This window comes from Salvelinus fontinalis, chromosome 2, assembly GCF_029448725.1.
Source record: "Salvelinus fontinalis isolate EN_2023a chromosome 2, ASM2944872v1, whole genome shotgun sequence".
Classification (NCBI taxonomy): Eukaryota; Metazoa; Chordata; class Actinopteri; order Salmoniformes; family Salmonidae; genus Salvelinus; species Salvelinus fontinalis.
Window position 1 is genome coordinate 32558872 of NC_074666.1, and position 23987 is coordinate 32582858.

The 23987-nt window shown below is 47.7% G+C and overlaps 1 protein-coding gene across 1 annotated transcript in view; it reads right to left on the minus strand.

Annotated features, from left to right (window-relative positions):
- Positions 1 to 1444: 1444 nt before the first annotated feature.
- LOC129816991 (protein sprouty homolog 3-like) overlaps positions 1445 to 23987 on the minus strand; it is a 27208-nt gene continuing 4665 nt past the window's right edge. Inside the window, exon 2 of the mRNA XM_055871991.1 lies at positions 1445 to 4017. Within this exon, the coding sequence (XP_055727966.1) occupies positions 2639 to 3583 (945 nt within the window). The 5' untranslated portion in view covers positions 3584 to 4017 and the 3' untranslated portion in view covers positions 1445 to 2638. The remainder of the gene's footprint in view (positions 4018 to 23987) is intronic.

Genomic DNA, 23987 nt, shown 5'->3' on the forward strand with positions numbered 1-23987 from the left:
GCCTATGGTCAGTGAGCTTCTCCTCCACAGTGAAAAACCTCTAAAACGGTTAGAAGTATTGACCAAGTCTGACTCAAAGTAAATGTTCAATATAATAGAAAATAATCATAGAAACATTGATCATAATAAAAAGGGAACAAAATCAGGAATAAACATACACACATGAATAGGATAACAGTCAGTATGTACATACAAAAATATAGCAAAGCAACTTTAACAACTCGGATGAGTGTGTATGTGTGTAGGTGAATAAACGCGCAGACACACATTACATACAGTACAAGCACACACACACAGACATGCTCAGCGTGTTACTTTTCACATCCCGGTTTTGGATATCAGTGCATAAGACAACCAGACCTCCCAGACTCAGTCCCTCCCTATCCCTTTATCCCTCCATCCCTCCCCACCTGTTCTTCACCTCCCCATGTTGCTTAGTTCTGACCTCACTTCCACAGGTTAACATCAGTCTTCCTAACCTCCAGACCCCTGTCCCCAATCTCCTCTGTCCTTTCCTCTTCTTATTCCTCCACTTCGACAGATCTCTCCCACTCTCTCTTTTCCTCCATTTCACCTTCCACACACACCTCCCTCCATCCCTCCCTCTTTCCCCATTAGAAGCTAATTGCTTCCTGATCAACTCAGAGGAGGAGGACTGTAACCTATTAGTTCATTGAGTGGGTGGGTATGTGACATGGGGTCGGTGGGTGGGGTTTATCAAACTGGCCAGAGGAATCTGTCAAGAAGAGAAAAGCCCTGTCAAGGTATATACTGTATGTCGTTGCAAAATGCCTCATGTGTTGTGGACGAAGTGGTAAGGGTTGAGGACAGATCTGTAAAGAAAGTGACATTTCTTATCTGGCTTCCTGTCCTAACTCCTGTGATATCCCTCTGTATTTGGACTGTGGGGTAGCGCTGTCTCTTTGGTCCCTTTGCACGGTGGACAGCAGCAGTCCAGATGGAGGGAGGAATAGAGGAGGGGGGGGCTTGGGGAGGGTAACTGAGGGAGGCTGAGGGATGGGTAGACTAGAGGCAGCGGGTAAGGAGGGGTGAGGCGGGGGAGATGAAGGCGGTGAGGGGTCGGGGAAGGCTGGCGTCAGCCTGCCGTGGAGAAGAAACCTGACCAGACTCTGGGTCCTCTGAAGCAGCTGCTCTAAAAATAAAACAGGAGGCTTCTGCTGACAGCAAACACCGACAGGCCAGACACACTGCTGCAGGAAGGGGACATGTGGTCCCACACACACACACACACATACACACACACACACACACACATATATACTGTACATACACAGGCAAGAACACACACTAACATACACAGACCCACATACACACTTACACGTAATCATTAGTGTACATACACAGACATGCGCGTGCATGCACACACACACACGTATACACACACACATGCCTACACACACTACCTGGTCATAACAGAGCCCCCCCCCCCCCCCCCCAGGTTAGTCTGTTCGTATGACAGACAGCTGGGGAACACTACAGACGATCCACCTCTATATCTCATAGTGCCTTCCATATCAAATGTGTTTAATCACTTTAGATTCACCTAGTACATCATGGTCCGTTTTTGGTGTGTCAAACAGTAATACATTTTTCAATTTTAGAGTTTTGTTCCACCATTAGGATAGGGTCTTTGCATCAGCCTCACACAAAATGTCAGCCATGGGCGCTCATTGACACATCTTGTATGTCCATTCTGTTGGTCGGCTCCAGGATGCCTCTTCAGAGCGACAGAGAGGGAGGGAGGGGATGGAAAGAGGCACACCCTGTAGACTCCCTGTAGACCACCCAGTCTCTGTATATCTCATGCCTGGAATATACATTTGCCAGAGACTCCTTTTATTAATGGCTGTGTTGGGATTTGTTCTAGTAGCTTACTCACTGTACTCAGAGTCACACATGGTCCGCTCTCTCTGTCTCTCTCTCTACCTCACTGAGGAGGAAGTCCAATAAATAATAAATAGGTCAAGTCTAACAGAGCGAACCCCAGTCCATCACACAGCACAGTGAGGATCCCCAGTCCATCACACAGCACAGTGAGGAACCCCAGTCCATCACACAGCACAGTGAGGATCCCCAGTCCATCACACAGCACAGTGAGGATCCCCAGTCCATCACACAGCACAGTGAGGATCCCCAGTCCATCACACAGCACAGTGAGGATCCCCAGTCCATCACACAGCACAGTGAGGAACCCCAGTCCATCACACAGCACAGTGAAGAACCCCAGTCCATCCCACAGAGCAGAGCCACAGTATGTACGCTATGCTGGCCCACAAAGTAAGAGGAAGGTAGAGGCAGTATGCCCACACTGTAACACAGTAAGGTTAAGGTTGGCAGTCAGTTCAGCAAAAATCACCAGGCGGTTTTCAGGTTTCGGCTCAAGTCTCCACATGTACAGTACAGTACAGTTACAGTGAAGTACAGTAAAGCTTTTGGTCATTTCTCCTCAGGCAGGAGGAGAGGTATGGAAGGTACGTAAGGTGAAAGTTCACGGTAGGTAGGTCACGGGTGGGGGGCGGGGCAATGGCGTTGTCATGGCAACAATGTTTGTTGTCATAGTAATGTTGTCATTGAGACTGCGTTGTCTAGGCGATGGCTGACTCCCGCTGCAGCCCTGTCATACAGGCTTTTCGAGGGACTTGCTGCAGAAAGGGGTGTGCCCAGGGTTGGGGTTGGAGGTGGATATCTTGCGGCACACGGTGTTGGTGTTGCTGCAGCGGCAGCCGGGGCGGGTGGCTCTGTCGTGGGCCCGCTGGCACAGGGCGAGGCACAGCCTGGCAGGTGGGTAGCAGCAGAGACAGGGAAGGCACAGCGACAGAAGGCCCATGGTGCACCAGCGGGTGCAGGCGTGGGAGGATGTGCAGGCGCAGGGCCGGTCAGCACAGTTGTCCTCGTCATCCTGAGCGGAGCAGTGGTAGAACAGGCCCTTGATGCAGCACAGACAGGTGCCATACTCCACAGCACTCTCAGCAGAGCAAAGGCAGCGCTGCCCACAGGCCCAGCAGGACGGCAGGCTCCGCGGGGCGCAGCACTCCTGACACTTACACCTCCCACAGAGCTCACAGATAAACAGGTGCAAGCCCAGGTCCTCTCCCTCCACCAGGCGTTTACCCAGAGAAGTCTCAGGCTTGAGTTCTCCTTTAGGCTGGGAGCGCACCACCGAGGCCAGGCCAGAGTGGGAGGGCGTCAGGCCCACCAGGAGTCTCTGGTCGGAGGCAGCACTGATCCGAGACATGGCTGAACTGGTAGTACTGGAGCGACTCAGATGGGCAAGGTGGGCGTGTTGCTGCTGGCTCTGGCTCCGGGGGAGAGGGTACCCCTGAGGGTAACCATGAGAGTAACCTTGAGGAGGGTATCCGTGGGTGATGGGGTAGCGGTCATCGTGGGCGTAGAAGAAGCCAGACTGGGAGGCATGGTCCAGGGTCACGGGGCGCTCCACGTAGTCGTTGTTGGCGCGGATGGAGCGGATCTGGTCCAGGGAGAGGACAGGCACCTGCTGGAGGTCCAGGCCATCAACGTCCCTCCTGACTGGTGGAGGGCCATGACCCGGAAGAGGGTCCATCCTGATCCTGGGAGAAGGAGCACCAGGGAGGGGGTCGGGACTGGTCCTATGAGAAGGAGCACCAGGGAGGGGGTCGGGACTGGTCCTAGGAGAAGGAGCACCAGGGAGGGGGTCGGGACTGGTCCTAGGAGAAGGAGCACCAGGGAGGGGGTCGGGACTGGTCCTGGGAGAAGGAGCACCAGGGAGGGGGTCGGGACTGGTCCTGGGAGAAGGAGCACCAGGGAGGGGGTCGGGACTGGTCCTAGGAGAAGGAGCACCAAGGAGGGGGTCGGGACTGGTCCTGGGAGAAGGAGCACCAGGGAGGGGGTCGGGACTGGTCCTGGGAGAAGGAGCACCAGGGAGGGGGTCGGGACTGGTCCTGGGAGAAGGAGCACCAGGGAGGGGGTCGGGACTGGGGCGGGGGGCTCGCACCTCTCACGGCACATCAGAAAGACCTGGAATAGAAGAAGAGAGGCATTTTAGAACATTGTTACGTTTTATCTCACAACAAATGAAAGAAACGTAGACTTCTTTACCCCTTAAAGACAACACATGAACCAGCTCATTACTCTTTATAACCTTCTCTTTACCACCCACAACACATGACCCAGCTCATTACTCTTTATGATCTTCTCTTTACCACCCCCAACACATGTCCCAGCTCATTACTCTTTATTAACTTATCTTTACCACCCACAACACATCTGGGAAGCTGGAAATCAACATGAGCTACTTTCTAACAGCCAGCCTCAATATTTCACCTCCCTTGTTTGGTGGTGGACATACAATACAGTGTACCTATACTGCAGTCAGGTAAACCAGGTAAACCTGGTCTGAGCACTGTGAGGGAGTTATATAAACTGGACATAAATAGTCCCAATATCCACATCCAAATGATTATCCACACCATCATGACCATTGAGATTCTCCAGTGCTGAGTGTATAACTATTATTAGCCAGCCAGGACCAAATGGACAAAGCCATTAGCCTGGCCTGTAATTTAGCATCTGTTCACTTACACAGCTCTCTGGCGCGCACTCACTCACTCACACACGCACACACGCGCACACACACACACACACAGCTGCTGGCTCCGAAGATTGGCATCGGATTCGCCTGTCTGCCAGTCCGAAGAGGTTGACACAGAGACAAACAGCAGTGGATTGTGGGAAAACATTGCAGTGTGCTAGTTGCTATGGGTGTTGCTGAGGTCCTAGGTTGTCATGGTCCTTTTGTTTTGTTTCAGCCTTATCCTCCACAAACAGGAACAACGTGGATGTTGGAATGTAGATGGAAAACATTAGCATCCTGGAACTGACACACAAACATGTCCGCTTGTTTCATTACAGTGACATACTGTAGTAGGGAACATTTCTGCGTTGTGTGGATAAAGTTTTTCCATATTCAATTCTAATAATACAGTATGTGAGTTTTAGTGAAGATGTTGCACCTACAAAAATAACCCCTGAAATATCTGTTATAACCCCTACATCTAAGGACAACAGATTCAGCAGGATCTTCGGGTATGTGTTCAACAGGCTATTATGTGCTGTATTAATATGCTGTATCTGGTCCTGGTTTTTAGGGCCTTTTTCTCCTCTCCTCCTCTCGTCGCACCCTTGCCAAATGGCCTGAGGGGATAGTTCCCTTCCTTTCTCTGTGAGAAGCCATCCAGACCTTGCAGAGAGATAGACAGAGAGAGAGAGAGAGAGAGAGAGATAGACAGAGACAGAGACAGAGACAGAGACAGAGACAGAGAGAGAGAGAGAGAGAGAGAGAGAGAGAGAGAGAGAGAGAGAGAGAGAGAGAGAGAGAGAGAGAGAGAGAGAGAGAGAGAGAGAGAGAGACAGAGACAGAGACAGAGACAGAGACAGAGACAGAGACAGAGACAGAGACAGAGACAGACAGACAGACAGACAGACAGACAGACAGACAGACAGACAGACAGAGACAGTGTATTGTGTATAGTCTACCTCACTTGCTTTGTCAATGTTAACACATGTTTCCCATGCCAATAAAGCCGCTTGAATTGAATTGAAATTGACAGAGAGAGATTGAATGAGTGGGTGAGGGAGAGAGAGAGAGTTAGGGGGCGAGAGTGAGAGAGAGTTAGGGGGAGAGAGTTTGAGTTTTTATAAAACCTTTATTTTATACTCAAGTGTTAACATAAATATACATTCAACTTATTTCATCAACAAAAAATAATTTCCCCTCCTCTACAAAACAAAGCACTTCTTCGCAGGCCCACTTCTCCTCAAACAATGGGAGATCTTTTACAGCTGAGAAGAACTCAAAATCCACTTTTATTCTTGCTTTCACTAATCCTTTAAAAACACATCTTACATCCTGCCCATATCACGTTTCTATCTTATGTTTCCTACTCAGAAAAATTGACATCTTAGCTTGTCCCAAAATAAAATTTAACAGTTGACATTTTCTTTTCTGTTGCTTACTATATTGAAACCCCAAAATAAAAACAGTGTTATTGAAAAACTCCCCTACCTCCAATAGAGGTTTTATCCTCTCACACTCCATAAAACAGTGAAAAATGGTTTCTCTTATATTACAAAAAGGACATCCATCTCTAACATCTGAGTTAATAACAGATACAAAAGCATTAACTGCAATGAGGCCATGTAAAACCCTCCATTGCATATCACCAGTACCCTTTTGTAACGGTAGCTTGTACAGTGCTCTCCATGCTGGCTTTACCTTGTCATCAATGCCCAATTTTACCCTCCATGGAGTGTCTTTTCTATTTTTCAATTTATCTTTATTCAACACCTTGACACACCCCCTATACAAGTCCTTCCCATTCACCTCATCCAAACCCACCTCCTCCAACCCTCTCAAATCCAGCAATAACGCCTTTCTTTCTGACTCTGGGATATTTGGTGTAATCCCTAGTCTTGGAAATGAGACGTCTTCATCTTGTACCTTCTTCTTTTGGCTATTAAGCATACCCCACTCTTCCGCTGACAGAGCCTTCCTGCAGCTTCCCAGCAGTTGTCCGACAATCCTTTCCGACCTCACCCCCAAATGTTCAGCCACCCGTCTTCCATCCATTAAGGCGGGCCCAGCCATGGCCATTAACTGTTTTAAGGTGATGATTTTGCCCTTCACCAGAATCTTGGAGAAATGTGGAACAGCTGCAGTTGTACAATCCAGTCTTGCCCCAAACACCAGAGGTTCCTCCAACAACCAATGCACTGACTCCGCTGAAGTTCTTCTGGACACCTTCATTATGCTCCACACTCTGAGAAGGCCTCTGTAAAACGGAGGTACTCCCTCCCTAGAAATCTGGCTACTATCAACCAGAAATAAAGCCTTCTTTAAACCTAATCCTCCAACCCGCTGTAATACAAGACCTGCCACCCCTCTCCACACCACATTTTCCGGTCTATAAAGCAACCTTTGAATAAACTGAAACCGGAAAGCAGCAGCCCTACTAGCAAGATGTACAAGACCTTGTCCCCCATCCTCTTTTGACAAATACAAAACACTTTGTGGAACCCAGTGATATTTATCCCAAAAGAAATCCACAATAATTGCCTGTATCTTAGCCAGAAGGCCAGATGGTGGTTCTAAAACTGACAACCGATGCCACAGTGCAGAGGCAATCACATTGTTAACTATAATAGTGTGCCCCCTATATGACATACGAGATAACAACCAACGCCATCTCCTCATCCTCCCTTCCACCATTTCAACCACCCCAATCCAATTTTTTTCCATAGTCCCCTCATCTCCTAGGTACACTCCAAGATACTTAAAACCTCCCTTACACCATTCCAGCCCCCCTGGCAAAGCCATGATCCCTCCAGACCATTCTCCAATCTGTAAAGCACAACTCTTTTCCCAATTTACCTTTGCAGAGGATATTCCCCTAAAACGATCAACCATTAGACTCAAACTATCCACCTCCGCTTGATTTTTCACTAAAACAACTACATCATCAGCATAGGCTGAGAGACGAATAGGAGGAATATCCTCTGAAAGGTACACCCCTTCAATGCGACTTCTAATGCTATTTAGTAGGGGCTCTATAGCAATGGCATATAACATTCCTGACAAAGAACATCCCTGCCTAATACCTCTACACACTTTAAAAGGAGCACTCAAACCACCGTTAACTTTCAATACACTTTCAATGTCACCACATATCACCTTTATCATGGCAATAAAACCAGAGCTGAACCCAAACGCCTCAAACGTGTGCCATAAATATTGATGTTCAACTCGTTCAAATGCCTTTTCCTGATCAATTGAAATTAGACCAGCATCCAACCCAATAGCCCTAGAGACGTCCAAAAAATCACGAATCAGAGAAATGTTATCCCCTATCTGCCTACCAGGAACACAATAGGACTGGTCCGTATGTATGATTTGCCCCATCACCTCCCTCAGCCTGTTGGACAAAGCCTTTGACAGGATCTTATAATCAGTGCACAATAAAGCCACCGGCCTCCAGTTCTTCACCTCCCTAGGGTCACCCTTTTTGGGCAGTAGGGTGAGGACAGCCTTTCTGCAGCTTATTGGTAGTAACCCTCCGGTTAAACTATCATTAACTACTGCTAGCCAATACTCTCCCAACATAGCCCAAAAAGACTTAAAAAAGTCAACGGGAAGCCCATCAATGCCTGGTGCCCTTCCATTTTCCATGCCTTTTAATGCAGTGTATAACTCCTGCAAAGACAATGGTTGCTCAAGCTCAACCTGAGCTTCTGCAGCCACCTGTGGGGGCCCATCAAGGAACTGCTGTGTCACTGTTTTATCCTCTTTGTACTCACACTTGTAGAGATCAGCATAGAACTCTACTGCCCTCTTTCTAATTTCACTAGGGCTAGTGAGCTCTTGTCCAACAGCTGATTTGAGAGAATTAATAATTTTTCTTTGTCCATTCTTTTTCTCTAAACCAAAGAAACATTTGGATGAGGCATCCATTTCAGAGATTCCCTGAAACGTACTTCTCACCAATGCCCCCTGTGCTCTGATACCCAGCAGGTCTGCCAATGCAGCTTTTTTCCTCTTGAGGGCCTGAGTATGGCCTCGATCTCCTGTGGTCTCAACCAACATCATGAGTTCCACTATTTCAAACTCTAGGGCTTTCATTGATCTGGTGATATCCTTGGTGACATTCCTCGTGTATTGATTACAGAATTGTTGAATCTGGATTTTCCCTATATCCCACCACTGCTGAAGGGATACAAAAATGGCCTTTTGAGACCTCCACCTCTCCCAGAAAAAACTAAAACATTTCCTGAAGTGAGCATCACTCAATAAAGTTATATTAAAATGCCAGTATGCGCTCTTGGGTTTTACATCGTTAATGAACACCACCTCTGTTATTAAGCAATGATCAGAAAATCCCACTGGGGTTATGACACTTGATTTACAGACCTGAGATTGATGCTCAAAACAATAAAACCTATCTAACCTGGCCATAGAGATGGTGTTCTCTCTCACATGCGCCCAGGTGTACTGCCTTGAGCCTCCATGTTGACTCCGCCAAATATCACACATGTGTTACAATGAGGCGTTTTAAAAAAGTCCTTGAGGCTATATGAGGTTCTTGGTGATTTCTATCTAAATCGCTGACTGTGCAGTTAAAATCCCCAGCAATAAATAAATAATCTTCATTGTTACATTTCTCAATGGTATTTGATAATGTCTCTAAAAAACATACCCTCTCAACTGCCACCACTGGGGCATATACATTTATCAGACACATAGTGATGTTTTCATACCTTGCTCTAACTTTTAATAACCTCCCCTCAACTACCTCTTCAACCTCATATGACAAAGGCAAAAACCCTTTTGAGAACAAGATAGCCACACCCCCACTTTTTGAGTTTTTATGACTACACACCACTGTCCCCCCCACTCCTGTTGCCACATAACTTCATTTTCCAAATTACTATGCGTTTCTTGTAGAAAATTTATGTCACTTCCCTTTCCCCTAATTAACTCATACACTATGGCTCTTTTTTTACCATCTCTTGCCCCATTTACGTTTAAAGAAGAAATCTTAAAACTGCTCATGGATGAAAAAAATATACAGAGGAAGATACAGACACCACATCTCTTTACAGAGTTAAAGCTGCAACTGAACTCTTTCATTTTCTTTCGAATTTACATCACTTATCACTCTCGTGACCACTTTCTTGAGTCTAGCAATTTCAGGGCTTTTCAAACCTCCCCTGTAATTTTTGACATCAGAAACTTTGCTGATTCAATAAACAATTCCCTTTCAGGGAAAAAATCAGTTACATTGTAATCCTGCATATATTTCTTCCCTTTTGTCAACTTCAGAAATTGACGTACCTTCTCCATCCCATACCTCCCTTCCACCCCATTTGTCTCGCTATTTTGTTGTGACGCGTCAGATGACTCACTCTCGCTATCCTCCCCAGAAGAAAACTCCACCATCTCTACAACCTGTTCATCCTCATCTGATTTATCAATCTCTACCTTCCTCTTAGAATTAGACCCTTCACCACCCCTTAAATTCTTCCTCTTACTCCTCGGTACTTTGAAAACAGCTGCTTCCTTTTCCGTTATTTCAATCTCCTCTTGACCTCCAATTTAATTTTCCAGCACCACCTCAGCAACGGCAGTCGCAATCTCACCGACTGTTTCCCCTCCCTCTTTGTTCTGATCTACCACAATTGCCCCCGTATCCACAATGCCTTCCTCTCCTACTTTTCCAACCACATCTGCCCACCTTCTCCCTTCCTCTGCACCCTTAGCATGTTCATCCCTTCACGGTGGTGCGTTAACTGCACCAGCACTAGAGCTACTACCGGGCTCTGCGCGATCATTCTCGGGACAACTACGCACCAAATGCCCCTCTCTTCCACAGCCAAAGCATTTCATTGATTCAATAGAAGCGTAGAAGACATAATCAAATCCATCAATCTTAAAACTGAACGCTAAATTCAGTTCATCAACGTCCTTTTTTAAGATCATATGCACTTGTCTCCTATGAGACACAACATGTTTCAGCAACGGAGATTTGCATCCAAAAAGAACATTCTTTGTTGTAGATACGATTTGACCATGACGAGATAACTCTCGCTCCAACACTTCATCTCTAACAAATGGTGGCACGTTAGAAAATATAACTTTCTTCGCCGGATTCATAAGCAGAAATACCGGCGTCTGTGTCTCCCGCAACACAACACCCCTCTCAACTATCTTATTCACCTTTTCAATGGAATCTAAGAATATCACTACAGCGCTATTCATCCTTGAGGCTGATTTGATGCTATCATACCCAATGATAGCACCCACAGCCAAACTACATTCTTCCACTGAACACCCGGCCTCAGCAGGACTCTTTACTCCATGCCGCCGACTAAGTTTTTCAAACTCCAAACTTCCTCGAGTGGCCATTGCAACCAGCCCCACCCTCTGGTTGTGCCCTCGCGAAAACCAACCTCAACGATCCCACCACCCCTATACGTGCTTAGTGATAGTTAGACAAGATACCCTTAAAACAACTAAACTAATCAATATATATATATACACACCAAAACCCAATAGAGTGAAAAGAATTCCAGTCGCTCTCAAAGGGAGATAGAGAGAGAGATAGAGAGTTAGGGGAAGGGAGATAGAGAGATAGATAGAGAGATAGAGAGTTAGGGGAGGGAGATAGAGAGAGAGATCGAGAGTTAGGGGAAGAGAGAGAGAGAGAGAGAGAGAGAGAGAGAGAGAGAGAGAGAGAGAGATTGATTGAGAGAGATTGATTGAGAGAGATTGATTGAGAGAGATTGATTGAGAGAGATTGATTGAGAGAGATTGATTGAGAGAGATTGATTGAGAGAGATTGATTGAGAGAGATTGATTGAGAGAGATTGAGAGTTAGGGGAAGGGAGATTGAGAGAGATTGAGAGTTAGGGGAAGGGAGATTGAGAGAGATTGAGAGTTAGGGGAAGGGAGATTGAGAGAGATTGAGAGTTAGGGGAAGGGAGATTGAGAGAGATTGAGAGTTAGGGGAAGGGAGATTGAGAGAGATTGAGAGTTAGGGGAAGGGAGATTGAGAGAGATTGAGAGTTAGGGGAAGGGAGATTGAGAGAGATTGAGAGTTAGGGGAAGGGAGATTGAGAGAGATTGAGAGTTAGGGGAAGGGAGATTGAGAGAGATTGAGAGTTAGGGGAAGGGAGATTGAGAGAGATTGAGAGTTAGGGGAAGGGAGATTGAGAGAGATTGAGAGTTAGGGGAAGGGAGATTGAGAGAGATTGAGAGTTAGGGGAAGGGAGATTGAGAGAGATTGAGAGTTAGGGGAAGGGAGATTGAGAGAGATTGAGAGTTAGGGGAAGGGAGATTGAGAGAGATTGAGAGTTAGGGGAAGGGAGATTGAGAGAGATTGAGAGTTAGGGGAAGGGAGATTGAGAGAGATTGAGAGTTAGGGGAAGGGAGATTGAGAGAGATTGAGAGTTAGGGGAAGGGAGATTGAGAGAGATTGAGAGTTAGGGGAAGGGAGATTGAGAGAGATTGAGAGTTAGGGGAAGGGAGATTGAGAGAGATTGAGAGTTAGGGGAAGGGAGATTGAGAGAGATTGAGAGTTAGGGGAAGGGAGATTGAGAGAGATTGAGAGTTAGGGGAAGGGAGATTGAGAGAGATTGAGAGTTAGGGGAAGGGAGATTGAGAGAGATTGAGAGTTAGGGGAAGGGAGATTGAGAGAGATTGAGAGTTAGGGGAAGGGAGATAGATAGATAGATAGATAGATAGATAGATAGATAGATAGATAGATAGATAGATATATAGATAGTTAGGGGAAGGGAGATAAATTGAGAGATTGAGAGTTAGGGGAAGGGAGATTGAGAGAGATTGAGAGTTAGGGGAAGAGAGATTGAGAGAGATTGAGAGTTAGGGGAAGAGAGATAGATAGATAGATAGATAGATAGATAGATAGATAGATAGATAGATAGATAGATAGATAGATAGATAGATAGATAGATAGATAGATAGATAGATAGATAGATAGAGAGTTAGGGGAAGGGAGATAAAGAGAGAGATTGAGAGTTAGGGGAAGGGAGATTGAGAGAGATTGAGAGTTAGGGGAAGGGAGATTGAGAGAGATTGAGAGTTAGGGGAAGAGAGATTGAGAGAGATTGAGAGTTAGGGGAAGAGAGATTGAGAGAGATTGAGAGTTAGGGGAAGAGAGATAGATAGATAGATAGATAGATAGATAGATAGATAGATAGATAGATAGATAGATAGATAGATAGATAGATATATAGATAGATAGATAGATAGTTAGGGGAAGGGAGATAAATTGAGAGATTGAGAGTTAGGGGAAGGGAGATTGAGAGAGATTGAGAGTTAGGGGAAGAGAGATTGAGAGAGATTGAGAGTTAGGGGAAGAGAGATAGATAGATAGATAGATAGATAGATAGATAGATAGATAGATAGATAGATAGATAGATAGATAGATAGATAGATAGATAGAGAGTTAGGGGAAGGGAGATAAAGAGAGAGATTGAGAGTTAGGGGAAGGGAGATTGAGAGAGATTGAGAGTTAGGGGAAGGGAGATTGAGAGAGATTGAGAGTTAGGGGAAGAGAGATTGAGAGAGATTGAGAGTTAGGGGAAGAGAGATTGAGAGAGATTGAGAGTTAGGGGAAGAGAGATAGATAGATAGATAGATAGATAGATAGATAGAAAGATAGATAGATAGATAGATAGATAGATATATAGATAGATAGATAGAGAGTTAGGGGAAGGGAGATAAAGAGAGAGATTGAGAGTTAGGGGAAGAGAGATAGAGAGAGAGAGAGAGAGAGAGAGAGAGAGAGAGAGAGATAGATAGATAGATAGATAGATAGATAGATAGATAGATAGATAGATAGATAGATAGATAGAGAGTTAGGGGAAGGGAGGTAAAGAGAGAGATTGAGAGTTAGGGGAAGGGAGATAGAGAGTTAGAGAGAGAGAGAGAGAGAGAGATTGAGAGAGTTAGGGGAAGGGAGATAGAGAGAGAGATAGATAGAGAGAGTTAGGGGAAGGGAGATAGAGAGAGAGAGAGAGAGAGAGAGAGAGAGAGAGAGATAGATAGATAGATAGATAGATAGATAGATAGATAGATAGATAGATAGATAGATAGATAGATAGAGAGTTAGGGGAAGGGAGATAAAGAGAGAGATTGAGAGTTAGGGGAAGAGAGATAGAGAGAGAGAGAGAGAGAGAGAGAGAGAGAGAGAGAGAGAGAGAGAGAGAGAGAGAGATAGATAGATAGATAGATAGATAGATAGATAGATAGATAGATAGATAGATAGATAGATAGATAGATAGATAGATAGATAGATAGATAGATAGAGAGTTAGGGGAAGGGAGATAAAGAGAGAGATTGAAAGTTAGGGGAAGGGAGATAGAGAGTTAGAGAGAGAGAGATTGAGAGAGTTAGGGGAAGGGAGATAGAGAGAGAGATAGATAGAGAGAGTTAGGGGAAGGGAGATAGAGAGAGAGAGTTAGGGGAAGGGAGATAGAGAGAGAGAGAGAGAGAGAGAGAGAGAGAGAGAGATAGATAGATAGATAGATAGATAGATAGATAGATAGAGAGATAGAGAGATAGAGAGATAGAGAGATAGAGAGATAGAGAGATAGAGAGTTAGGGGGAGGGAGATAGAGAGAGAGAGATAGATAGAGAGTTAGGGGAAGGGAGATAGAGAGATAGATAGAGAGTTAGGGGGAGGGAGATGGAGATAGAGAGGGGGGGTAATCAGGCCAAATGGAGAAGCATTTTAAACAGACAGCCAAATTAGAAGATTAGATGGTGGAGAAAGACAGGAGCATCTTGCAGACGAATGGAGGGACGGATGGAGGGATGGACAGAGGGACAGCAGACGTAGCCAGGAACGGAAATCCATAGTCAGGAACAGCAATTAGAGCTAGCAGAGTGTCTGCCCCCGGCCGGCAGCCTTCCGGGGAGCTGCCGGCAGAATTCCTGGCAGCGAGCAGGCAGGCGGATGCTCTCGCAAAAGGTATGATACCATCCAACCTCACACAGAAACACTATAAAAACACACAGATTACACATACACACGTTTTGACACACTGAGAAAGACACACATTTACAGAGACTGCGACAGATGCACACAAAAGTGCAGAGAATCACACACATCTACACACTCTCACAAACACATACACATTGCCGCCCCAGTCAGCAGCCATAAAGTGAAGATAAGGCATCCCAGGTCAGAAATATTTATTTAATTAGGCAGAGGAGGAAAGAGAAGTCCTGGAGAGTAATCACATAAAATAGAGTGGCGTCCATCCACTACACAGCCATCATACCATCCACTACACAGATATCATATCATCAACTACACAGCCATCATACCATCCACTACACAGCTATCAGACCATCCACTACACAGCCATCAGACCATCTACTACACATATATTAGACCATCCACTACACAGATATCAGACCATCCACTACACAGATTTTAGACCATCCACTACACAGATATCAGTCCATCCACTATACAGATATCAGACCATCCACTATACAGCCATCAGACCATCCTCTACACAGCCATCAGACCATCCACTACACATCCATCAGACCATCCACTACACAGATATCAGACCATCCACTACACAGATATCAGACCATCCACTACACAGCGATCAGTCCATCCACTATTCAGATATCAGACCATCCACTACACAGATATCAGACCATCCACTACACAGATATCAGACCATCCACTATACAGATATCAGACCATCCACTACACAGCCATCAGACCATCCACTACACAGGAATCAGACCATCCACTACACAGCCATAAGACCATCCACTACACAGATATCAGACCATCCACTATACAGCCATCAGACCATCTGTCACGTTCCTGACCTATTTATGTTATGTGTGTTAGTTGGTCAGGACGTGAGGTTGGGTGGGCATTCTATGTTTTCTGTTTCTGTGTTGGTTTTGGGTTGCCTGGTATGGCTCTTAATTAGAGGCAGGTGTTTGGCGTTCCTCTAATTAAGAGTCATATTTAGGTAGGCGTTGTCACAGTGTTCGTTGTGGGTGATTGTCTCCTGTGTTTGTGTATGTCGTTGCGCCACACGGGACTGGTTTCGGTTTGTTTGTTAAGTATCATTTATGTGTAGGCTTTTTCCCTGTTCGTGCGTTCTCGTGTGTTATGTGAGTCCGTCGTTCAGATCTGTTCTACACCGTTTATTTGTTTTGTTAGTGTATAGTCAAGTTCGTGTTTTTTTTCGTCTTGTCATTAAATTCATTATGTATTCAAACTCCACTGCGCCTTGGTTCAATCCCTGCTCCTCTTCTGATGAAGAAGAGGAGGACAGCCGTTACAGAATCACCCACCATACCAGAGCCAAGCAGCGGAGTCAACGGAGAAAGGGACAGGAAAAGAAGGAGCAATGGACATGGGACGATGTATTGGACGGAAAGGGTTGCTACACTTGGGAGGAGATCCTGGCTGGTAGGGATCGCCTCCCATGGGAACAGCTGGAGGCACTGAGGAGAGCAGAGGCTACCGGGGAGAGGAACCGGAGCTATGAGGGAACGCGTCTGGCACGGAAGCCCAAAAAGCCCGTAAGTAATTCCCAAAAATTTCTTGGGGGGGGGCTAAGAGGTAGTGGGCCAAGGGCAGGTAGGAGACCTGCGCCCACTTCCCAGGCTTACCGTGGAGAGCGGGAGTACGGGCAGGCGCCGTGTTACGCAGTAGAGCGCACGGTGTCTCCTGTACGAGTGCATAGCCCAGTGCGGGTTATTCCACCTCCCCGCACTGGTAGGGCTAGATTGGGTATTGAGCCAGGTGTCATGAGGCCGGCTCAACGCGTCTGGTCTCCAGTGCGTCTCCTCGGGCCGGCATACATGGCACCTGCCTTACGCATGGTTTCCCCGGTTCGCCTACATAGGCCGGTGCGGGTTATTCCACCTCCCCGCACTGGTCGGGCAACCGGGAGCATTCAACCAGGTAAGGTTGGGCAGGCTCAATGCTCAAGAGTGCCAGTACGTCTCCACGGTCCGGTATTTCCGGCACCACCTCCCCGCCCCAGCCTAGTACCTACAGTGTCTACACTACGCACTAGGCTACCAGTGCGTATCCTGAGCCCTGTTCCTCCTCCACGCACTCTCCCTGTAGTGCGTGTATCTAGCCCGGTGCCTCCAGTTCCGGCCCCACGCACTAAGCTACCAGTGCGTCTCCAGAGCCCTGTACAAACTGTATCTTCTCCCCCTACTAATCCTGATGTGCTTGTCCTCAGCCCGGCGTCACCAGTAACGGTACCACGCATCAGTTATAGAGTGGGCTTTGAGAATACAGTGTGCCCTGTCCCTGCTCCCCGCACTAGTAGGAAGGTGCTTATCATTAGCACGGTGCCTCCAGTTCCGGCACTACGCACCAGGTCTACAGTGCACCGTATCCGGCCAGAGCCATCCGTCTCCCCAGCGCCATCTGAGCCATCCGTCTCCCCAGCGCCATCTGAGCCATCCGTCTCCCCAGCGCCATCTGAGCCATCCGTCTCCCCAGCGCCATCTGAGCCATCCGTCTCCCCAGCGCCGTCTGAGCCATCCGTCTGCCAGGAGCCTGCAAAGCCGCCCGTCTGCCATGAGCCTGCAAAGCCGCCCGTCTGCCATGAGCCTACAGAGCCATCCGCCAGACAGGAGCCGCTAGAGCCGTCAGCCAGACAGGAGCCGCTAGAGCCGTCAGCCAGACAGGATCTGCCAGAGCCGCCAACCAGACAGGATCTGCCAGAGCCGCCAACCAGACAGGATCTGCCAGAGCCGCCAACCAGACAGGATCTGCCAGAGCCGCCAACCAGACAGGATCTGCCAGAGCCGCCAGCGAGCCATGAGCAGCCAGAGCCGTCAGAGAGCCATGAGCAGCCAGAGCCGTCAGAGAGCCATGAGCAGCCAGAGCCGTCAGAGAGCCATGAGCAGCCAGAGCCGTCAGAGAGCCATGAGCAGCCAGAGCCGTCAGAGAGCCATGAGCAGCCAGAGCCGTCAGAGAGCCATGAGCAGCCAGAGCCGTCAGAGAGCCATGAGCAGCCAGAGCCGTCAGAGCGCCATGAGCGTCGAGAGCCGTCAGCCTGCCATGAGCGTCGAGAGCCGTCAGCCTGCCATGAGCGTCGAGAGCCGTCAGCCTGCCATGAGCGTCGAGAGCCGTCAGCCTGCCATGAGCGTCGAGAGCCGACAGCCTGCCATGAGCGTCGAGAGCCGTCAGCCTGCCATGAGCGTCGAGAGCCGTCAGCCAGCCATGAGCGTCGAGATTCGTCAGTCAGCCATGAGCTGCCCTTCAGCCTGAAACGGCTAGATACCCAGAACTGCCCATCAGTCCAGAGCTGTCTCTCTGTCCGGAGCTGCCTTTCAGTCCGGAGTTGCCCCTCTATCCTGATCTCCCTCTCTATCTTGATCTACCTCTATATTCTTATCTATCCCTCTGTCTTGATTTATCTCTCTGTCCCGGTGCTGTCCTTATTAGTGAGGTTATTAAGAGGATTTTGTGGGGTTAAAAAGAGGGTGGACATTCTTAGAGGGAGGAAGCTAGGATGGATTATGGTGGGGTGGGGACCTCGCCCGGAGCCTGAGCCACCACCGTGGTTAGATGCCCACCCAGACCCTCCCCTAGACTTTGTGCTGGTGCGTCCGGAGTTCGCACCTTGTGGGGGGGGTAATGTCACGTTCCTGACCTATTTATGTTAGTTGTTATGTGTGTTAGTTGGTCAGGACGTGAGGTTGGGTGGGCATTCTATGTTTTCTGTTTCTGTGTTGGTTTTGGGTTGCCTGGTATGGCTCTTAATTAGAGGCAGGTGTTTGGCGTTCCTCTAATTAAGAGTCATATTTAGGTAGGCGTTGTCACAGTGTTCGTTGTGGGTGATTGTCTCCTGTGTTTGTGTATGTCGTTGCGCCACACGGGACTGGTTTCGGTTTGTTTGTTAAGTATCATTTATGTGTAGGCTTTTTCCCTGTTCGTGCGTTCTCGTGTGTTATGTGAGTCCGTCGTTCAGATCTGTTCTACACCGTTTATTTGTTTTGTTAGTGTATAGTCAAGTTCGTGTTTTTTTCGTCTTGTCATTAAATTCATTATGTATTCAAACTCCACTGCGCCTTGGTTCAATCCCTGCTCCTCTTCTGATGAAGAAGAGGAGGACAGCCGTTACACCATCCACTACACAGATATCATACCATCCACTACACAGCCATCAGACCATCCATTACACAGGAATCAGACCATCCACTACACAGCCATAAGACCATCCACTACACAGCCATCAGACCATCCACTACACAGCCATCAGACCGTCCACTACACAGATATCAAACCATCCACTACACAGTCATCAGGCCATCCACTACATAGCAATCAGACCATCCACTACACAGCCATCATACCATCCACTACACAGCCATCAGACCATCCACTACACAGCCATCATACCATCCACTACACAGCCATCATACCATTCACTACACAGCCATCAGACCATCCACTACACAGATATCAGACCATCCACTACACAGATATCAGACCACCCACTACACAGCTATCAGATCATCCACTACACAGCCATCAGACCATCCACTACACAGATATCAGACCATCCACTACACAGCCATCAGACCATCCACTACACAGCCATCAGACCATCCACTATACAGATATCAGACCATCCACTACTCAGATATCAGACCATATACTACACAGATATCAGACCATCTACTACACAGCCATCAGACCATCCACTACACAGCCATCAGACCATCCACTACACAGATATCAGACCATCCACTACACAGGAATCAGACCATCCACCACACAGCCATCAGACCATCCACTACACAGCCACCAGACCATCCACTACACAGATATCAGACCATCCACTACACAGCCATCAGACCATCGACTACACAGATATCATACCATCCACTACACAGCCATCATACCATCCACTACACGGCCATCAGACCATCCACTACACAGCCATCATATCATCCACTACACAGCCATCAGACCATCCACTACACAGCCATCAGACCATCCACTACACAGCCATCAGACCATTCACTACACAGATATCAGACCATCCACTACACAGATATCAGACCATCCACTACACAGCTATCAGACCATCCACTACACAGCCATCAGACCATCCACTACACAGATATCAGACCATCCACTACACAGATATCAGACCATCACCTACACAGCCATCAGACCATCCACTATACAGATATCAGACCATCCACTACTCAGATATCAGACCATCTACTACACAGATATCAGACCATCCACTACACAGATATCAGACCATCCACTACACAGGAATCAGACCATCCACCACACAGCCATCAGACCATCCACTACACAGATATCATACCATCCACTACACAGCCATCATACCATCCACTACACAGCCATCAGACCATCCACTACACAGCCATCATACCATCCACTACACAGCCATCAGACCATCCACTACACAGCCATCAGACCATCCACTACACAGATATCAGACCATCCACTACACAGCTATCAGACCATCCACTACACAGCCATCATACCATCCACTACACAGCCATCAGACCATCCACTACACAGCCATCAGACCATCCACTACACAGATATCATACCATCCACTAAACAGCCATCATACCATCCACTACACAGCCATCAGACCATCCACTACACAGCCATCATATCATCCACTACACAGCCATCAGACCATCCACTACACAGATATCAGACCATCCACTACACAGCTATCAGACCATCCACTACACAGCCATCAGACCATCCACTACACAGCCATCAGACCATCCACTACACAGCCATCAGACCATCTACCACATAGCCATCAGACCATCTACTACACATATATTAGACCATCCACTACACAGATATCAGACCATCCACTACACAGCCATCAGACCATCCACTATACAGCCATCAGACCATCCACTACACATCCATCAGACCATCCACTACACAGATATCATACCATCCACTACACAGCTATCAGACCATCCACTACACAGCCATCAGACCATCACCTACACAGCAATCATACCATCCACTGCACAGCCATCAGACCATCCACTACACAGCCATCAGACCATCCACTACACATATATCAGACCATCCACTACACAGATATCAGACCATCCACTATACAGATTTTAGACCATCCACTACACAGATATCAGTCCATCCACTATACAGCCATCAGACCATCCACTATACAGCCATCAGACCATCCACTACACATCAGTCAGACCATCCACTACACAGCCATCATACCATCCACTACACAGCCATCCGACCATCACCTACACAGCAATCATACCATCCACTACACAGCCATCAGACCATCCACTACACAGCCATCAGACCATCCACTACACAGCCATCAGACCATCCACTACACATATATCAGACCATCCACTACACAGATATCAGACCATCCACTACACAGCCATCAGACCATCCACTACACAGATTTCAGGCCATCCACTACACAGATATCAGACCATCCACTACACAGCCATCAGACCATCCACTACACAGCCATCAGACCATCCACTACACAGCCATCAGACCATCCACTACACAGGCATCAGACCATCCACTACACAGATATTAGACCATCCACTACACAGCCATCAGACCATCCACTACACAGATATCATACCATCCACTACACAGCCATCAGACCATCCACTACACAGCAATCAGACCATCCACTATACAGCCATCAGACCATCCACTACACAGCCATCAGACCATCCACTACACAGCCATCAGACCATCCACTACACAGCTATCAGACCATCCACTACACAGCCATCAGACCATCCACTACACAGCCATCAGACCATCCACTACACAGCCATCCGACCATCACCTACACAGCAATCATACCATCCACTACACAGCCATCAGACCATCCACTACACAGCTATCAGACCATCCACTACACAGCCATCAGACCATCCACTACACATATATCAGACCATCCACTACACAGATATCAGACCATCCACTACACAGATATCAGACCATCCACTACACAGCCATCAGACCATCCACTACACAGCCATCAGACCATCCACTACACAGCCATCAGACCATCCACTACACATCCATCAGACCATCTACTACACAGATATCAGACCATCCACTACACATCCATCAGACCATCCACTACACAGATATCAGACCATCCACTACACAGCCATCATACCATCCACTACACAGCCATCATCCCATCCACTACACAGCCATCATACCATCTACTACACAGCCATCATCCCATCCACTACACAGCCATCATACCATCCACCACACAGCCATCATCCCATCCACTACACAGCTATCAGACCATCCACTACACAGCCATCAGACCATCCACTACACAGCCATCAGACCATCCACTACACAGATATTAGACCATCCACTACACAGCCATCATACATCCACTACACAGCCATCATCCCATCCACTACACAGCCATCATACCATCCACGACACAGCCATCATTCCATCCACTACACAGCCATCATACCATCCACTACACAGCCATCAGACCATCTGATTGTTACGAAAAGCCTGCTGCTCGGCTTTTTCCATGAGCTCATCCTGTAGAGTCGGCCAGGGCAGGGCTTAGGGTATAAATGTGTGGCCAAGCCCTTCACCACTGAGCCAGAGATGGGCTCTCGTCTCCGGCTTCCACCACCCCAGACCACAAAGCAAAACCATTTAAACTGTTTTTGGTATCATCACAGATCCCGTACACCAGGTCAGCGGATAAAGTGCAGGCTTTTGCTCCAACCCTGCTCTAGTTCACCTGACTTTAGGGCTATTCAGGGTCCTGAGGAGCTAGCTGGCTAGCATCAGATGTATTATAGTAGGCCTGGAACCTGCAGATGGGTAGCCCCGGAGGAGGAGGGTGGGCATCCCTCTGTTGTAACTCTAGACTGACAACACTGATGAGCTAACAGATCATCTGCTTTATTTCCTCTTGGACACATATCTTCATCTGCTCTGATTTCTCTTAAGGAGCTGTCTGTCTGTTGATTTCTGTGTTGTACTGTATGAATAAACATACATTGATTTCTTCATTGCACAATAATCAACATTAATCAACAAAATAACTTCTCTAGATCTAGAAAGCAAATAGTCCTAAAATATGCTTTCTAAGAATGACAGCTGTGCAGAGTGGATACTGTTGACTCATTCCGTACTTAGTCAACGTTTACATGTTGCATTTACTGGCTGTTCTTTCCCCCCACTCAAGGGGTCGGAAGCCCTGTCTGTCCTTGAGGAGGCTGTTGCCTTGGTAACCATGTTTGGGAAGTCAACTCCCACTACCCAGAATCCTCCCCTCTCCCCCTCCACCTACCCACATGTTTCCACCCCACACTACACCTAGCCACCAGCTGCTCCTGCCCCACTCCTATCCCCCAGTCATATATCCAGGGTACAGTGCTGGGGTTGGGCTGAGGTACAAGACTGGGGGTACAGGGCTGGGGCTGGGGTACAAGACTGGGGGTACAGGGCTGGGGCTGGGGTACAAGACTGGGGGTACAGGGCTGGGGCTGGGGTACAAGGCTGGGGGTACAGGGCTGGGGCTGGGGTACAAGGCTGGGGGTACAGGGCTGGAGCTGGGGTACAAGGCTGGGGGTACAGGGCTGGAGCTGGGGTACAAGGCTGGGGGTACAGGGCTGGGGCTGGGGTACAAGGCTGGGGGTACAGGGCTGGAGCTGGGGTACAAGGCTGGGGGTACAGGGCTGGGGGATATGGCACATGTTGTCAGCACATGGTGAGAAAGCATAGATACAGTAGCATGAGGAAAGGTACATGTTTGCTGGTCCTTCAGGTAGCCCAGATCTGTTTCTTCAATACAATGTCCAGCCAAGACATGGCTCCTCTCCTCTCCTCGGCTGTTCTGAGTTATTCCTCCCTGCTGTATCTGCCTGGCTCTGGGAAGTCTGTTTTATGTGTCTGCTCCTGCTTTTATCCTCTATGTTTGATGCAAACCCACCCGGACCCATTGCTCACTCCAGCATCATTCCCTCATATCAACAGCTTTTCCACTCATCTGTTCATCCCTTCACCTCCTCCTCACTCTGTCGTCTTATGTACCCCTCACACACCTTTTAGGGCCTCAGATGAAGAGTAAAAAATAGGAGAAGGAAATCAAGACCTGAGCGCTTTTCAGGTCTGGGCAGGAGGCACATTGATACAGGGGCCGTGGAATACACAGATAGAGAGAGAGGGAAGAGAGAATGAGAGAGAGAGAGCCAAAGGACAGTAAAAAAGACAAGGGGATTGAAAGAGTTGAGAGGAAAAGATTAGAGAGAGGATAGAGTGAAGGAGAGAGCAAGGCAACAGAGAGAGGATAGAGTGAAGGAGAGAGCAAGGCAACCGAGAGAGGAT